The sequence below is a fragment of the Pleurodeles waltl genome, chromosome 9 (genome assembly GCF_031143425.1).
Source record: "Pleurodeles waltl isolate 20211129_DDA chromosome 9, aPleWal1.hap1.20221129, whole genome shotgun sequence".
Classification (NCBI taxonomy): Eukaryota; Metazoa; Chordata; class Amphibia; order Caudata; family Salamandridae; genus Pleurodeles; species Pleurodeles waltl.
Window position 1 is genome coordinate 375,605,204 of NC_090448.1, and position 12,419 is coordinate 375,617,622.

A 12,419-nucleotide genomic window follows, 5' to 3' on the forward strand; every position below is an offset into this window, starting at 1 on the left:
GGCGGGGAGGGGGGGCAGAAATCCACTAGACACCAGGGAGAATTTTATTTATTGTTTTTTTTAAAACATTTATGTTTGGGAAGCGACCCCTTGGGCATGGGTCGCTCCCGGGGGGGTGCAAATTATTATTAGACCATTTCTGCCCCCCTGGGGGCAGATCGGCCTTGTGATCTGCCCCAAGGGGGGCCAGAAATCACAAGACACCCAGGGATTTTTTTTTTTCGTACTTGCGCATAAGGGGAGCAGCCCCTTGTGCAAGGGCCGCTCCCCAGGGGGGGCAAATGATTTTTAGGCAAAACCACTAGACACCAGAGATAATTTGTTTTGTTTACTTTTATTTCTTTGTTTGGGGAGTGACTCCTTAGGCAAGGGTCGCTCCCGGGGGTGGCAAATTATTATTAGGCCATTTCACCCCCCTGGGGGCAGAAACCACAAGACACCAGGGAGTTTTTATTTTTTTATACCAACGCATAAGGGGAGCAGCAAAATATTTTTGCGCCTTTTCGGGGGCAAAATATGTTTAGGCCTTTTCTGCCCCCCCCTGGAGGCAGATCTGCCTCCAGTGGGGGCAGAAACCTCTAGACACCAGGGATATATATTTTTTTTATTTACTTTGTTTTTATGTATGGGGAGCGACCCCTTAGACAAGGGTCGCTCCCCTTGGGGGAGGGGGGGGCAAATTGTATTTAGGCCATTTCTGCCCCCCCTTGGGGGCAGATCAGCCTATTTTTGTTAGTCCAATCTGCCCCCAAAGGGGACAGAAACTTCTAGACACCATGGAGTGGTGTGTGTGTTTTGTTTGGGGGGCAGCCCCTTGGGCATGGGTCGCTCCCCATGGGGGCACATTACTGTTGGCCATAACGGCCCCCCTTGGGGGCAGATTGGCCTATTTTGGAAGGCCCATCTGCCCCCAAGGGGGGCAGAAAGACCACCAGAGACCAGGGAAGATTTTATTTTTCGAAATAAGAGGGTGGGGGTATGGCCATACCCCCACCCCAAATAAATGGGGCCAAAGTTGTTCTGCCCACCAGTGGAATAACAAAAATAAAAGAAAATAGTGGGGTGGTGGCTACCATCCAGTATGGGCCTGGTTATGCCCCCACCCAAACTGAAGGGCTAACAGACTTTCAGCTCCCCCCTGCACACTAAAACATCTAATCCCATGGCAAGCAAGAGGACATTTGATTATTTTTGGTTTATGTTTTACATTTGGGCCATGAGAGCTTGGTAACTCTCAAAATCGTCCCACTTGGAATGGTGAGGGCTGCACTTTTTTTTTTTATTTGGGACGGTGCCATGTAGAAAAATCCACAAGACCTAGACATATCTGAAAACTAAACATCTAGTTGATTCCAGGGTGCTGTGTTTCACATGCACCCCGCACCATTTCCTTACCCACAATGCCCTGCAAACCTGAAACTTTGCTGGAATGCACACATTTTCCCCACATTTTTGTGATGGAACCTTCCGGAATCTGCAGGAATCCACAAAATTCCTACCACCCAGCATTGTCTCATCTATACCGATAAAATTTCTGCTGCAGCCTAAAAATGTTTTTCTTTTTTTTCAAACTGCCCTTTTGGGCCCACTTTGGTTCCCCCTCAATTTCGACGTGTTTTTGGCTCTTCCCTGTCACATACACTTGGCCCACCTACACAAGTGAGGTATTATTTTTACTGGGAGACTGAGGGGAACTTTGGGTGGTAGGAAATTTGTCCCTGTGCAGTGATCCCACACAGAAATGTGGGAAAAATGTTTGGTATGTTTTTTTTTTTTTTTTAGCTAAATTTGAAGTTTGCTGAGGATTCTGGGTAAGAAAACATTGGGGGATCCACGCAAGTCACACCTCCCTTGACTCCTTTGGGTGTCTAGTTTTCAGAAATGTCTGGGTTTGGTAGGTTTCCCTAGATGGCTGCTGAGCCCAGGACCAAAAACGCAGGTGCCCCCCCCCACCCCCACCCCGCAAAAACAGGTAGTTTTCTATTTGATAATTTTGATGTGTCCAGATAGTGTTTTGGGGAATTTCCTGTTGCAAGCACAAGGCCTACCCACACAAGTGAAGTACCATTTTTATCGGGAGACTTGGGGGAACGCTGGGTGGAAGGAAATTTGTGGCTCCTCTCAGATTCCAGAACTTTGTCACCGAAAGGTGAGGAAAAAGTTTTTTTTTTTTTTTTTTTGTGCCAAATTTTGAGGTTTGCAAAGGATTCTGGGTAACAGAACCTGGTGAGAGCCCCACAAGTCACCCCATCTTAGATTCCCCTAGGTCTCTAGTTTACATAGTTATCAAAAATGCACAGGTTTGGTAGGTTTCCCTAGGTGCTGGCTGAGCTAGAGGCCAAAATCCACAGTTAGGCACTTTGCAAAAAACACCTCTGTATTTTTTTGGAGAAAATGTGATGTGTCCACTTTGTGTTTTGGGGCATTTCCTGACGCGGGCACTAGGCCTACCCACACAAGTGAGGTATCATTTTTATCGGGAGACTTGGGGGAACGCTGGGTGGACGGAAATTTGTGGCTCCTCTCAGATGCTAGAACTTTCTGTCACCGAAATGTAAGGAAAAAGTGTTTTTTAGCCAAATTTTGAGTTTTGCAAAGGATTCTGGGTAACAGAACCTGGTGAGAACCCCACAAGTCACCCCGTCTTGGATTCCCCTAGGTCTCTAGTTTTCACAAATGCACAGGTTTGGTAGGTTTCCCTAGGTGCCGGCTGAGCTAGAGGCCAAAATCCACAGGTAGGCACTTTGCAAAAAACACCTCTGTTTTCTTTGAGAAAATGTGATGTGTCCACTTTGGGTTTTGGGGCATTTCCTGTTGCTGGCACTAGGCCTACCCACACAAGTGAGGTACCATTTTTATTGGGAGACTTGGGGGAACATAGAATAGCAAAACAAGTGTTATTGCCCCTTGTCTTTCTCTACATTTTTTTTTCTTCCAAATATAAGACAGTGTGTAAAAAGAAAATGTCTATTTGAGACATGCCCTGTAATTCACTTGCTAGTATGGGCACCCCACAATTCAGAGATGTGCAAATAACCACTGCTCCTCAACACCTTATCTTGTGCCCATTTTTGAAATACAAAGGTTTTCTTGATACCTATTTTTCACTCTTTATATTTCAGCAAAAGAATTGCTGTATACCCGGTGTAGAATGAAAACCCACTGCAAGGTGCAGCTCATTTATTGGCTCTGGGTACCTGGGGTTCTTGATGAACCTACAAGCCCTATATATTCCCGCAACCAGATGAGTCCAGCAGACGTAATGGTATATTGCTTTAAAAAAACTGACATTGCAGGAAAAAGTTACAGAGTAAACCGTAGAGAAAAATGGCTGTTTTTTTTCACCTCAATTCCAATATTTCTTTATTTCAGTTGTTATTTTCTGAAGGAAACCCTTGTAGGATCTACACAAATTACCCATTGCTGAATTCAGAATTTTGTCTACTTTTCAGAAATGGTTAGGTTTCTGGGATCCAGCATTGGTTTCACACCCATTTCTGTCTCTGATTGGGAGGAGGCTGAAAGCACAAAAAATAGTAAAAATGGGGTATGTCCCAGTAAAATGCCAAAATTGAGTCGAAAAATTGGGTTTTCTGATTCAAGTCTGCCTGTTCCTGAAAGCTGGGAAGCTGGTGATTTTAGCACTGCAAACCCTTTGTTGATGCCAATTTCAGGGAAAAAAACACAAGCCTTCTTCTGCAGCCCTTTTTTCCCATTTTGTTTTTTAAAAAAACAAAGTTTTCACTGTATTTTGGCTAATTTCTTGGTCTCCTTCAGTGGAACCCACAGAGTCTGGGTACCTCTAGAATCCCTAGGATGTTGGGAAAAAAAGGACGCAAATTGGGCGTGGGTAGCTTATGTGGACAAAAAGTTAAGCGCGCCCTGCTCCAAATAGCCAAAAAAAGGCCTGGCACCTGAGGGGGAAAAGCCTGGCTGCGAAGGGGTTAACAAAAGGGCGGCCCTTTCAGGACCCAGTGCCACAGACCATAATCACAACAGATGCGTCAATGACAGGTTGGGGAGCTCATCTCAACAACCTAATCATAGAAGGTGAATGGGACTTAACACAATTAACTTATCACATAAACCATTTAGAATTGTTTGCTTTGTTCTTAGCCCTCAAAGCATTTTAACCTCAGATCACACATAAGACAGTCTTAATAAGAACAGACAACATGACAATAATGTATTATCTGAAAAAATAAGGGGGGACATATTCATCCCAATTGTCCCTTCTAGCTCAAACAATATGGAAATGGGCAATTCACAATCAGATTTACTTACTAGCGGAATACATCCCAGGGATACACAAGCAGTTAGCAGACCTACTAAGCAGGATGCAGCAACAAATACACGAGTGGGAGATTCACCCACAGGTACTTCAACATTACTTTTAAATTTGGGGAACACCAGACATAGACCTTTTCGCAACAAGCGAAAACGCAAAATGCCAACACTTCGCATCTAGACACCCACACCCTCAGTCCAAGGGCAATGCTCTATGGATTAACTGGTCAGGGATATTTGCTTACGCTTTCCCCCCCTCCCGGTAATTCAATTTCTGGTCAACAAAATACGTAACACCTCTCTCACCATGATACTCATAGCTCCCAGATGGGCACGTCAACACTGGTACACAACACTCCTGGGTCTGTCAGTAGTGCTCCATCACAAACTTCCAAACAGACCAGATCTGTTAACACTGAACAAAGGTCAAATCAGGCATCCCAATCCCAGTGTACTCAACTTAGCGATTTGTCTCCTGAAGTCATAGAGTTTGGGTGTTTACACCTTCCATTAGAATATATGGACGTTCTAAAACAAGCATGTAATCCATCAACCAGACAATGTTATGCAAATAAGTGGAAACGTTTTTTATACTACTGCCAACCTAAAAATATAGATCCACTTAAAGCATCAGTACAAGATATTGTGTGCTATTTGCTTTATTTACAAAAAGCAAACTTAGCCTTTTCCTCTATTATAATTCACCTAACAGCCATAACAGCATACCTACAAACCATACAACATACTTCTCCCTTTAGAGTTCCTGTCATAAAAGTATTCATGGAAGGACTTAAATGCATTGCTCCACCCAGCACTCCCCCAGTTCCTGCATGGAATCTTAATATTGTACTCGTAAGACTAATGGGACCACCATTCAAACCCATGCCTCCTGTGATATTCAATTTCTCACATTGAAAGTTGCTTTCTTAGTAGCAATTATTCATTTGAGAAGAGTGAGTGAAATTCAGGCACTTACTCTAGAGGAACCGTTTTTCCAAGTACACAAACACAAAGTTGTACTTAGGAAAAATCCAAAACTATTACAAAAAGTAGTTTCCCCTTTTCACATTAATCAGTCAGTGGAATTGCCAGTCTTCTTTCCACTACCAGACTCTACTGCTGAAAGAGCTCTACACACTCTTGACCTTAAAAGAGCGCTAATGTACTATGTTGACAGAACAAAAGATTTTAGGAAAACTAAACAACTTTTTGTTGCCTTCCAACAACCACATAAAGGTAATCCCATTTCAAAACAAGGATTCGCTAGATGGATTGTCAGATGTATTCAAACATGTTACATTAAAGCAAAAGGGCAACTATTAGTAACTCCTAAAGCACATTCCACTAGGAAAAAAGGTGCCTCTATGGCACTCTTGGGGAACATACCAAAGGCAGACATATGCAAAGCTGCCACATGGTCCACACCACATACATTCACAAAGCATTACTGTGTGAATGTTTCATCAAAACAACAAGCCAGTGTTGGACAAGCAGTGCTAAAAACACTATTTCAGACTACTTCAACCCCTACAGGCTAGCCACTGCTTTATTGGGAGTAGAACTGCTTTTTAGTCTATGCACAGCATGTGTATCTGCAGCTACACATGCGACCGAACGGAAAATGTCACTTACCCAGTGCACATCTGTTCGTGGCATGTAGTGCTGCAAATTCACAGGCGTCCTCCCTGGGAGCATGTAGTCGTTGGAGTACTCATTTGTACATGTGTTTATATATATTTATAGTTGCATGGACATATTGGCCCTCATTACAACCCTGGCGGTCGGTGGTAAAGCGGCGATAAGACTGCAAACAGGCCGGCGAAAAAAAATTATGACTGCAGCGCTTACCGCCGCGGTCATCCGCCATTCCGACCGCCATGGCGGTGACGACCGCTGGGCTGGAGAGTGCGGTCTCCAACCCGGCGGTCGTCACTAGACTACCAACGGTATCAGGACCCTGCATACCGCCATGGATCTCGGGTGGTTGGGAACCACCATGAGATCCATGGCGGTAGGTACTATCAGTGCCAGGGAATTCCTTCCCTGGCACTGATAGGGGTCTCCCCCACCCCCGCTACCCCCCACAAATCCTCCCCCCACACCCCCACTCCCCGGCAACCCCCCAAAGGTGGCACAACCCCCCTCCCCACCCCGACCATGCACATATACACACCCGTACACGCACACACCCCCAACATGCACATATACACACCCCTACACGCACACCTACACCCCAACAACACATACCCGCACACATACAAACAGACATGCACACTGTCCGACCTGCACACATTTCCCATACACACAACACCCCCCCCGCACGCATACACTCAGTCACTCACCCCCTCTACACTCTCACACACACACCCCCCACCCACTTCCCTAACGGACGATCAACTTACCTTGTCCGTTGATCCTCCGGAAGGGGACGGGATCCATGGGGGCAGCTCCGCCACCAGAACACCGCCACACCGAATCATGGGACGTGATTCAGTGGCCGGTGTTCTGTTGACGTGGCGGTGGAAGTTGAGCAACCTCCACTTTCCCGCCGTCCGCCAGTATGGCTGCTGGTGGCTTTCCGTACGAAAAAGGACGGCAGGCTGCCAGCGGTCATAATATGCGGCGCAGAAGACCGCCACCACTGGCGGTCTTCAGTACGACGGTACCTCGGCTGTCTTGCGAAAATACCACTGAGGTCGTAATGACCCCCATTATTTACTTATTACATGTAGATGTACATACACATTCTTTCACTCTATCACTCCTTCCTATACCCTTCTGCGGGAAAACAGTCTAACAAAGGAGTCGATGCCCATGCGCACTATCACCGAGAGGGGGAGTCACTCGATCCCGTGACTCGAAAAAAAACTTTTTCAAAGAAAAACAACTTTTAACACGCCGAGCCCAGCACTAGATGGCAGGATATGCACAGCATGTGAATCGCCACACAAACAGATGTACACTGGGTAAGTGACATTTTCAATATATATGTATGTGTATGTATATATATATATATATATATTGTTTTAACAAAAACAAGCATTGACAAAGCAGATAGGTCTTGTCTATGCAGATATGTTTTAGCCATGTTCTACACCAGTGTGGCTGCTGTTCAGCATGGCTAAACGTTATTGGGGCAGAGTGTAATAGGGTAGATTGGGAGTGGTGGAATTGTGTAGATTACTATGGTAGGTCGGAGTCCGGTAGATTGAATTGGAGTGTGATATATTGGGGTAGATTTGACTGGAGTGGGGTAGATTGGGGAAGGTTGGAGCGCAGTGGGGTAGATTGAACTAGACTGGGTTAGTTTGGAGTAGACTGGGTTAGAATGGAGTTGATTAGCGTAGATTGGAGTTGACTGGGATAGATTGGAGTGAGATAGCAGTAGATTTAAGTGGAGTGGGGTAGCCTGGGGTGTGGAGTAAGTTGGGGTGGAGTTGAATAGAGTCATGTGGGGTAGATGGGGTGGGGTAGGTAGGAGTGGAGTTGGATAGGGTGGTTTGGGGTAGATTGGGTGGGGTAGATTGGAGTGGAGTTGGATAGGGTGGTTTGGGGTAGATTGGGTGGGGTAGATTGGAGTAGGTTAGTTTGGGTTGAAGTGGGGTGGATTTGAGTGAAGTAGGTTCAGATTGGACAGGAGTGGGGTAGATTTGAGTGGCATGTGGTAGTGAGGTGTGGGGTAGATTGGCTGGAGTCAAATGGAGTGTGGTAGCTTGGGGTAGAGTGGAGTTGGGTAGATTGAGTGGATTGGAGTGGGTAGTTTGGAGTGGGGTAGATTGTAGTGGAGTTGGATAGAGTGGAGTCAGGGTTGGAGTGGAGTGAGATATAATGGGGAGGAGTGGAGTGGGGAGGAGTGGGGTTGATTGAAAAGGGATGATCGGAATGGAGTGGGGTAGATTGAAGTTGGGTAGAGAGGGGTAGATTGGGGAGGGTTAGAGTGGAGTAGGGTAGATTGGACTGGGGTGGGGTCGATTTGGAGTGGGGTGGATTGGGGTGTGTGGGTTAGACTCCAGTGTGGCAGATTGAAGTGGAGTGTGGCAGATTGGAGGGAAGTGAGTGAGGTGGATTTGGGTAAGGTGGAGTGTGGTAGAGTGAAGTGGGGTGGATTGTGGTCCATTGTAGTGGGGGTACATTGAAGTGGATTGGGGTAGAATAGAGTAGAGAGGAGTTGGATAGATTGCAGTGGGGGGTAAATTGTTAAGTGACTGGGTACATTTGGATTAGGGTAGATTTGGAGTGGAATGTGGTAGACTGGGGTAGATAGGAGCAGAGTGGGGTAGATTTGAGTGGAGTTTAGTAGAAGGGTCGGGGGGTCGATTGGGTTAGATTGAGTTGAATGGGGTAGATTTGACTGGAGTTGAGTAGCTTGAATGGAGCTGGGTAGATTATAGTGGATGAGTAGATTGAATTGATTTGGATTGGAGTGGAGTAGATTGGATCGTAGTGGAGTGGGATAGAACAGGGTTGGAGTGGGATAGAACAGGGTTGGAGTGGGATAGAATGGAGTTGGTTTGGGGTAGAATGGGTTGGAGTGGGGACAACTGGGATGGGTACAGTGAGGTCAGTTGGGGTGGGTTGAGTTGGGTAGACTGGAGTGGAGCAGATTATGTGTAGTGGGGTAGATTAGGTAGAATAAGGCAGATTGGAGCAGGGTAGATTGGAGTGGGGTGGGGTTGATTGGAGTGGAGGGGGATAGATAAGGGCGTAGTCAGATAGATTGGAGTGGGATAGAGTGTAGTGGAGTAAGTAGAGTGGAGGGGCACACATTGGAGTGGCAGGTTGTGTCATCGAGTGAGTTGCTTAGATTGGAGTGGCATGGAGTCGTACGGCGTGTCGTGGAGGGGCGTAGAGTGAAGTGGCCTGGCAAAGAGTGGAAGGTTTTAGAGTGGAGTGGCGTAGTGTGGATGCATGGTGTGGTAGGACTCTGCCTTTACAGAAACACATTTCAATTGAAATGACAATTACATTTGCACCAAAATACGGTTTTGCTGCACACAAATGTTAATGCATGAAAATGTCATTACCTAGAGTATTGATGTTTTGATCGCATTCAAATATTTGCTTCCACTATACTTCACAATTGCCAACAAAAAAAGATTCATTTGTTCTAGTTCAGATGTATTCTGAAACATCAATACAGTTCATTTTTTGGTTGTGTGCTAGAAAAAAAGAACATTCCTTCTTGTCATACATGCGTTCTCAGCAGGATTGTCACATAAATTCTCTCACTTTGAAGTCCGAGAAAAAAAAAATACCAATCTCCCTGGAAGAGAGAGCCTGACTTTTGACCTCTCTCTTTGAATGCACAGCAAATGTGACAAGGTAATTTTAAGTCCTGTTTACAGAAAGCGAGTCCATGGAAGAAAACAGTAAACAAGGTTTGGGCAACAGGAGAGATTAATTCAAGCTGGACAGCCTAAAGAAAATGAAGCCACAAATAGAAAGCCAAAAAATGTGAGTTGCAGACCACAAAGCCAGTGATAAGCAACAGGCAGAATGCATACCTAGGTTAGTTTTCTGAATGTTCCAAAGATGTCTTTAGTAAACCAGACAGCTGTGCTGTCTGGTAGGGGACAACCTAAAAATGGTTACATGGACCTACCCCATACTCTACTGCAAAAGTAGCCTTGTGATTTCAGTCAACAGATTCCATAGACTGGCACACACTCTGAAAAGTGTTCCAGCTCTAGTGTAGTTCATCATTTTGCTGCTTTTATGGGCAGATCAAATCTTGGCCACAGTCCAAGAAAGACATATTGAAGGGTGTGGTCATGGTCTTGACATTTGCAAACAATTGCTTCTTATTGTAAATAGTATGTTATTTTGGTAATTCACAGAATTGTGAAAGCATGTCTTCTAATTCAACAAAAAAGCCCTTCTTCATGCCTGTTACACATTTGTGGGTCACAAACATTTACTGTTCTAAAAATTAGGCTGTGGTTCTAAAATGTTTGGTGCTGGGTTAAATAGATATTAGGAAAATTCAAAGAGCAGCTGCCACACTGGGCAAATAGGCAGTTATTATGCCCTGCTGAATAGACACGCACTGGGAGGACACAGAGGCCCTTATGTTACATCTCTAAGAAAAATATCAAAATAGAGTGAAGAACTTGGGAGAACATTGCCAGTTCTGATCTTGAGTCTGCATTAGATGCAGCTAGCAGACAATTGCCTAAAGCCATTGTCCCAAGAAGGCATGCATGATTGTTTCCCTGGTTTTAAACCAGAAGTGCAATCCAACATAATTGATGTACCACTAACAGAAGGCACCTCTTCAGCCCAGCCATAGAGATCTCCCTGGAAACAAGGAAGAAGGCAAATCAAACCGCAAAGGCCACGGGGCCATTGCAGGCCTAGAAACCATCCTTTAAAAGAGAACTTCCACTAGACCGAATATAAAAGAGACCTTTTTCGAGTGCATAGCTCCAAAGGCAAACTGGGGGTGTAACCAGTTCTCAGCATCCACACATTGGAAGCAGCAGCTACAGCACAAACACTTTTTTTTGAGGCAGAGGAAAACCTTGGGGCCGGAACTGTAGAAGATCTGCCTCCAGCTTCTCTAAATAACTCACTTCTAGCCCCCAACTCTGAACACAACACCAGCAGGGGGAAGGATAAAAGAGTTCTTAGATGCCTGGAATTCCATCACCACAGATAATTGGATTGTATATATTGTCAAACATGAATAATGTGAAAAATCCACCAACCAAAACACCAAGAGTAAAGACAAAGCCAATTAAATATCCTAGAGGCAGAGGGAGAACTGCTGTTGAAGAATGCCATAGAACAGGTTCTGCACAAAGAAAGAAACACCAGTGTGTATTCTGTTTGATTTTTTGGTCCCCAAACAAGACTTGAACATGTAATAGGGTTGATGTCATGCAAAGCGCTCACTTACTGCCCAGTGTGATCTCGCTGCCTTCGAAATAAAAAGAAAAAGTAGTCCAGAAACCATACGGGAAACATGGCGCCTCTTAGGTTTTCAGTAGTTGGCCGGTACGCTTGAGGAGGGCTAGACACCGGAAACGGCATGACCTATGCGTGCCTTTCACTAATGAAATCAAGCAAATTTTAAAAGGCAAGCCCACGAACCAACCAAACTGATGGGCGTGACATGGGTGTGGTTACAAGCCCATAGAGAGATTACAACAGGAACAGAGCGCTTTGCCCGCTCGACCCTAAAAAGGTCTCTCATGGTAGGCATGCACAAAAGCATTGTGGGATTATGGTTGACGTCGTAAGAGAGCTACATCTACCTATGCCAATCCCTATTAAGTAGCTAAGAACATTTTACACGACACTTCCGAACCCAACCACTAGATGGCAGAATTGTACAAAGCATGAGAGTCTAGAAGCGTTTCAAGCTGCAAAACCATAATTGCTGGTAAGTAACTGTCTTAAATGTCCATCATTCAGTAATTAAAGGTTATGCAGTAAAATATAATGCAGAGTGTAAGGAACACATTAGACTTTCATTATATTTAAAGAAGAGATTAAGAATGTTTTGTTTTATAATATCTAGTAGTTTTATTGAAATTGTATTTGCACTCCAGTGATAAGCATGAGATGCATACATGGTTTCATGTGTCAATTAAATGCTTATTTTCTGTAGTGCACCACATTCTTACCGTATTTGAGTTGCAATGGACATAATAACCTATGCACCCTTAAACCAGTATAAAATAAATGTAAACCATTATAAAATAAAGAAGGAAGGGGAAACAAACTAAAACAAACTGTGCAGAGTATTGGGCTGTGATGAGCATGTATAATTGTAAAATTCCCATTGATGTATGGTTAATTACGTTTCTGTCATTGTACTATATCTGTTAGAAAGTGATCATCTTAATTTTGTTTAACAGGCAAGTTTGAAAACGTTAAATCGCCCGAATGAGTTGAAACCCCTGCAAGCAGAGCAGAAGGTAAAATCACAATATATACAGCCTGTAGCCACCTAGCTGAAGATGATGTGCTGTGTGAGTACAAAGTAGAATGTGAGCTATAGATTTAGAATAACTGGTTTGAGTCGCTTGCCTTTGGGGCTTTACTGGGGACAAAAGCTAGGGACTTTCCAGGTGTCTCATAACATTTGCTTGTGACAGGGAAACACCCGTTTAAAGTAAAGTGGGCCT

The 12,419-nt window shown here is 44.6% G+C and overlaps 1 protein-coding gene across 3 annotated transcripts in view; it reads left to right on the forward strand.

The window, feature by feature from the left end:
• Positions 1 to 12,419, forward strand: part of LOC138259329 (transmembrane protein 87A-like) — a 425,924-nt gene that overhangs the window by 96,599 nt on the left and 316,906 nt on the right. For all 3 annotated transcript variants that reach the window (XM_069206965.1, XM_069206966.1, XM_069206967.1), the window contains one exon: positions 12,150 to 12,209. In XM_069206965.1, the coding sequence (XP_069063066.1) occupies positions 12,150 to 12,209 (60 nt within the window). The remainder of the gene's footprint in view (positions 1 to 12,149; positions 12,210 to 12,419) is intronic.